Raw genomic sequence first — 6931 nt, 5'->3', positions numbered from 1 at the left:
TTGAAGCTTAAAGATAAGTTTTTTCCTTTGGAGCTTGGTTGTGTGATGACTCATATCCTATAACCCAGTTTTGAAGACTGCTAAAGATTTGAGATTCTTGAATCACTTCGATATTCATTATCACAATTGGAATTCATATCATCTATATGCTTTTTGTGTATATAGCTCTTCATTGAAAATGACAAAAAAAAAACCTTGGAACATTCCCGTTATGACACGTGGTTATGCTTGAAGGATGTAATCCATAGAGGGTTATGAGTTAAATTAATTTGATGTATTTAGATCATTTTTTGTAATTCATCATGATAATCGAATACATCTTTTAAAATTAAAATCATCTTGTCGATTGTTTTGATCTTACATTCTGATGTCAAATCTGAGTTTTATGTCCTTGCAAAAACCATATGGACAAATTATGCAATTATACATGATTAAGAAAATACTAAAAAAAAAAATCAATCAATCAAAGTAAAATAAGACCAATCTTTACTATATAGTTTGACAAAATTTTTTTATCATAAACCTTATTTTCAATTCAGAAAAAATCATTATTAAATATGATTTGTAAAAATACATAACAAATTGTTTCGGCACAATGTAATTTTTTTCAAAAAAATTCTGACATAATGTAATTTTTAGATATTTACTATTATCTTAGATGGATTTTGATATACATCAAATGCTTATCTTGATTAAAGTTTTTAACGATCGTCATTAGAATGGCAAATTTGCTATACAATTTCATAACTTCTTGATCCATCGTTTTTTAATAAAGTCAAATAACCAAAGAGTTTAAGAATTCTAAAATATTATACCTAACTAAAATTTTGAGCTGGACTTGTTCCACCATTTTCTACGAATTCATTATGAGAACCAACATAAAGTTTTCAATACGCGAATCAATAAACTCAAGACACAGTTCTGTTGGAGTTTGTAATTTTGAAAGAATGAAAACCCTCCATGGCCATGGCAGCACATTCATGTTCATATTCTCACTCTTCTTCCACCCTTTCCTCCCTCTAGCTATTGACACCATCACACCCACACAACCCCTCATCGTCAACCAAACTCTAGTCTCTAATGGTGAAGCTTTCGAGTTGGGTTTCTTCAATGCAAACAATGGTAGCTTGTATATAGGAATTTGGTATAAACAAATAGAGCCGAGAACAATTGTGTGGGTAGCTAATAGAGATAACCCCATTACTTCATCCTCCGGTAACCTAACCATCATCAGCAACGGCAACATGGTGCTTGTAAATCAAACGGGAACTGTCGTCTGGTCGACAAATCAATCTACAGTACTGGTGGCAAACACGGTGGGACAGCTTTTAGACAACGGTAACTTTGTGCTTCGTCGGGAAAACGATGAGAATCCGGAAAATTATATCTGGCAAAGCTTTGATTATCCGACTGATACTCTATTGCCGGAGATGAAACTTGGGTGGGAGAGGAAATCTGGAATTACTCGGATTTTGCGGTCATGGAAGACGAACGATAATCCGGCGACAGGTGATTATTCTCTTATGATCTCCGTCCGTCAGTTCCCGGAGATTTTGCTTATGCACAACCAAACGACAACTTATCGGAGTGGGCCGTGGACTGGAAGAAGGTTCAGTGGTGTACCGGTGATGAAAGGGATGAGTATAATGCAGTTTGACTTTCCCGATAACTCCGATGAGATTTTTTATTCATTTAAAATGCTGAATAGTTCAATTTATTCGCGATTGGTTATAAATTCTTCTGGTATGGAACAAAGATTGGTTTGGGCAGAAACAACAAAAACATGGAGTGTGTACTGGTCTTTCCCCGGAGATTGCGATCACTTTGGTGAATGTGGTCCATCTGGCATTTGTGGTGCAAACACTGCACCGATATGCAGTTGTCCGACTGGATTCCGGCCGAAAAACAAACAAGGATGGGATCTCCGAGTTGGTTCGGAAGGGTGTGTTCGGAGCTCGGACTTGGATTGCAGGTCGGATGGATTTCAGCTATTGAAGAACATGAAACTGCCAGAGACTTCGAAAGCTTTTGTAGATCAATCGATAAATTTGAGAAAGTGTCGTGAGATTTGCAGAAGGAATTGTTCTTGTGCTGCTTACGCTAATACGAAGCAGACGAATCTCAATGAAGGCGGATCGGGTTGTGTGATTTGGGAAGGAGATCTCATTGATATGAGGCAGTATGCTGATTCGGATGATGGTGGACAAGATCTTTACGTTAGAGTTGCAGCTTCTGATTTGGGTAATTTTTCTTAATATAATTGATTTTGCTGTTAAAGAAAGTATTAGTTTGGTGTTGAATTTTATAATTTAAGATATTAATAAGTATGAATTTGTTTATTGCAGACCGGAGTTCCAAAAATTGGTTCCACGACCAAGTTGGCATGGTTGTCGGCACCAGCATAGGTGCATGTGTGGTGTTGATAGTACTCATGATACTCGTCTACCTTAAGATGAAGAAAACTATATCCTTGAAAAAAGTAATGGATAGAAAAGGTAATTCTGACTTTTAAGAGTCAAACACCATATATAATTTTAGAATTAGCAAGTATAGTTCAAGTAACATAGAAACTAATTCATAATCATATTAAACCATAAAAATATTTACCGATGAAAGTAGTTTCAGCTAAAAACTTAAAAGGTGGATTGAAGTGTTAAAGGTTTGACTTTTAAAAGTCAAAATACATTGTGATTATTTGTGCTTGTATATTTTGTTATGATCCAAATTAGGTCCACAAGGAAGAATTGGAGATTTCTTAGTAAATGATGGGCCTATTAGTAGAAGAAATAACCATGGCGAAACTGACATGGATGAACTCGAGTTACCCTTGTTCGATTTTACGACCCTATCAATCGCAACAAATAACTTCTCGGACACAAATAAACTTGGGCAAGGTGGATTTGGGTGTGTTTACAAGGTAAAATACTTGTAATATATGAATATTTGGGTATTCAAGAATAGCTTATTATGAAAATCCGTTCATAGATAATCTACAAATTGAAATATTGATTTTTAGTATTTTTTGAAATTTTGATTATGTGAAAATTCGAATTTCACATACATTTTTTATGTACTATTACTTTTTTTTTCTAAGTGGATAATTAAATATAATGGTTTTAGGTTAATATCATCGATGAGTAATTAACTACTAGTTTTTTTCTTAAAAAAAACATCATTGTTTTTTTTAAATAACAAACTAACTAATTAGTTCTAAATAGTCACTTATGTCTCCACTGAGAATTGAACAATGACCTCTTATTTGAGAGATTCATTCCTTACTACTAGGCTGTTAACCCTTAAAAAATGAACATGCGTTCATATTACTTTCCTTCTTATAATATTTTTTTAAAATGATTATTTTCTGAAGAAAAAAACTATAATATGTTACTAATCTATGTATTCATTTTAAGCGTAAAAAAATATAATGTAAAAATTAGTAATGAGATTATTGGTTATGAAGGGTACATTAGCGAACGGTGAAGTTGTGGCAATAAAAAGGCTCTCAAGAGTTTGTGAACAAGGGATAGAGGAACTAAAAAATGAGGTTAGATTGATTGCGAAACTGCAACACCGAAACCTTGTTCGAGTATTAGGTTGTTGCATAGAGGTTGAAGAGAAATTGTTGATTTATGAGTTTATGGAAAACAAAAGTCTTGATATGTTTCTTTTTGGTAAGTTCTTAACATGCGTTTATTTTTTCTTTTGATTCAAGAGTTTTTTCCGCCAAAATCTAAATGTTTTTCTTAAAATCATTATAGAGAAAGATAAAAGCCTAGAACTCAACTGGAAAAAACGAGTGGATGTTATACGTGGGATTGCACGAGGGCTTCTTTATCTTCATCAAGATTCGAGATTTACAATCGTCCATCGAGATATGAAAGCGAGTAATGTTTTGCTTGATAAGGAATTGACCCCGAAGATATCAGACTTTGGTATCGCAAGGATTTTTGGGAACGATCAAACAGAAGCAGCAACAAACATAGTGGTTGGAACATAGTAAGTTTCGTTGAATATATATATATATATATATATATATATATATATATATATATATATATATATATATATATATATATATATATATATATTCACACACACGATATAATATTCTTTTAGCCAAACTTACTGTTATTATTTTTGTTAAACTTTTGTAGCGGTTATATGTCACCTGAATATATGATGAACGGATATTTCTCAACAAAATCTGATGTTTTTAGCTTTGGGGTTTTGATTCTTGAGATAGTGAGCGGTAAAAGAAATAGAGGATCATCCAACACAGCTAGTCAACTTAACCTTCTTGAACAAGTAAGTACTATTCGGATTACTCTCTCTAGTAACTAAAACTAAGTGGTCACCATTAAAAAATGTTGATAAAAATTATTTACTAATTAACCACATTTTATAATTACAAGGATACATTAAAATTCATCGGTTTTTTTATTAAATAAAGACCAATATATATATATATATATATATATATATATATATATATATATATATATATATATATATATATATATATATATATATATATATATATATATATATATAGGTTCAGGTTCATTTGAGACCATGCTAATTTTGTGAGACCGTGAGACCAAATTTAAAAGTAATTTTAAAATGAAAAATAAATGGAAAAATCCAAAAATTCATTTTTTAAATATTATTTTCGGAACTTGAATTAACTAAAAAAAATCCCTTATTTTTTTTAAAAATACGTGGAATATTCTAAATAGAATATTACACTGACATATTCTAAAAAATAATTTTAAAATACAAAATAAATGAAAAAATCTAAAAATTATTTTTTTAAATATTATTTTCGGAACTTGAATTAACTAAAAAAAATAAAAAAAAATCTTATTTTTTTGAAAAATACGTGAAATATTCTAAATAAAATATTACACTGTATATATTCTAAAAATAATTTTAAAATGCAAAATAAATGGAAAAATCAAAAAATTCTTTTTTAAATATTATTTTCGGAATTTGAATTAATTAAAAAAAATTAAAAAAAAATAAAAAAAATAAAAAAATGCGTCTCACGGTCTCACAAAATTAGGTCGTCTCAAATGAACCTATATATATATATATATATATATATATATATATATATATATATATATATATATATATATATATATATATATATATTGTTAAAAAAACATATACATACACTCACGATTAATTTCATTTAGGTCCTTGTTAAATTATTGTATTTATATTGAAAACAATATTTTTAGGCATGGAAGTTATGGAACGAAGTCAATACTTTAGAACTACTAGACAAATCTATCGGGTCCAAATTTTCAGAAAATGAAGTATTAAGGTGCATACAGATTGGACTGTTATGTGTTGAAGAACAACCAGAAGATCGACCAAATATGTCAAAAGTGATGCTGCTACTAAGCAGTGAAACTGTACGAATGCCACGACCAAAACATCCTGGAATCTTCATTAGGAATAGAAATCTTGAAACAGTAACTCCTGGAAAACCCGATGATTCCATGAGCATAAATGAAATCACAATAACAACACTAGATGGTAGATAGCGAAATTAAGTTAGTTACCATTTAGCAATACCGATTGTTGTATATAATATTATACGGAGGTTTGTAATTAGTGTCTGACGATGGTTTTCAATTTATTTATTGTAAAATGTGAATTTTAGTACAAATTCAAATTACGTTCATAAAATAGATTTCTATATAAATATCCTAACAAGTAACTATAATGATAAACTCATAATCACTTCTTATTCATTTATGTCTTATCAACAGTCATCGGCTTCATGTTTTGTTTTGAACTTGTCTTTCAAGTGAATAATAAATAATTCGCAAACACTTGAAAGATGGACCATGAGCAGTAAATATTAGAAATAAATATCAAGAATAATTTTAAAAGTTTTGAGCTTAATTCGGTCCCAATAACATATGCATTAGTTGTTGATACATATGTTATCGGTCTTGTATTATAAAATTTCTTATTATTAAAGTATTATATTTTGAAAATTTATCCAATTAGAACATTGTACTCTACTTGCTCCCTTGTCATGTGCCAAAGTTGGTGGCACTCTAATCGGATTAATTTGGATGTGCATGGTGGTGTTTCTGTTGCTGCTATATTTATAATTCTCCCATTGTATCACGATCAGTTCAATGCTATTCTTGGGGTTTGTCCTTTCTGATGCTTTTCCAATCACCATACCTTCTTCTCCAAGTACTCAAAGCGCACTCTTTTAGCTCACACACTCAAGAAATAGGTTAGGGTTTAGGGAAAAAATGGCTCATATCTATGGAGGCTGAGGTAAGGGAGGGTTATGAGCTCATAAGGACGTTTATATAGCACTCAAACCCTAAATATTAGGGTTTACATCTGACGCGAGTACGCTTAGCATACACAAGTGTATGCCCAACGTACTAGGGTGCGCCTAGTACGATTAGCATACCTTATGTACACTTAACGTACTAGCCTTGTTCTCAAAGTTGCAACTTTAGTCCTTAGGCTCCTCATAGGGCGATTTTTCTAACCCATGGACTACAAATGACAAAATAATAATAGAAGAGAGGATTCGGAAATACCTGCAAAATATCAGGATGTTACACATCAAGCATACAAACATTCCTCGAGCTTTCCCCGACATCGGATCGAATTCTGGAAACATATAACCTATATCGGGCTAACCCCGACATCGGACCTTAGTCTGGCATACACTAACATACATAAATGGGCCGACATTGGTGCCTTCGTCCCGTTCCTACTGGAGCAAAACTCAATTCACAAAGCTGGCTACTGAATCTCTTGGTAAGGAAATCTCTATCGGCTGCTTCTACGACTCCCCAACTAACATCATCATAGTAACACTTAGTCAAAATCCAATAATCCTTCTTAGGGTAAAATGACCACTTTACCGTTGGTCAAAGTCAACGTA

The 6931-nt window shown here is 31.7% G+C and overlaps 1 protein-coding gene across 1 annotated transcript; it reads left to right on the top strand.

Moving 5' to 3' along the window:
- Positions 1-840: 840 nt before the first annotated feature.
- Positions 841-5630, top strand: LOC145005130 (receptor-like serine/threonine-protein kinase SD1-8). The gene is made up of 7 exons (XM_078964182.1): positions 841-2241; positions 2346-2495; positions 2730-2917; positions 3461-3671; positions 3759-3996; positions 4155-4305; positions 5244-5630. The coding sequence occupies exons 1-7, from the start codon at positions 867-869 to the stop codon at positions 5550-5552; spliced, it is 2622 nt and encodes an 873-aa protein (XP_078820308.1). The 5' UTR covers positions 841-866; the 3' UTR covers positions 5553-5630.
- Positions 5631-6931: the final 1301 nt, after the last annotated feature.

This window comes from Lactuca saligna, chromosome 7 (assembly GCF_052625555.1).
Source record: "Lactuca saligna cultivar CGN05327 chromosome 7, ASM5262555v1, whole genome shotgun sequence".
Taxonomy (NCBI): Eukaryota; Viridiplantae; Streptophyta; class Magnoliopsida; order Asterales; family Asteraceae; genus Lactuca; species Lactuca saligna.
This window is presented reverse-complemented; position numbering and strand designations above follow the sequence as displayed.

Excerpts from the sequence above, each read along its gene's own strand:
- LOC145005130 (XM_078964182.1), top strand. The coding sequence starts at position 867 with ATGAGAACCAACATAAAGTTTTCAATACGCGAATCAATAAACTCAAGA. Across the intron at positions 2,496-2,729 it reads AAAAGTAATGGATAGAAAAG|GTCCACAAGGAAGAATTGGA; the intron begins GTAATTCTGACT and ends GATCCAAATTAG. Across the intron at positions 2,918-3,460 it reads GATTTGGGTGTGTTTACAAG|GGTACATTAGCGAACGGTGA; the intron begins GTAAAATACTTG and ends TTGGTTATGAAG.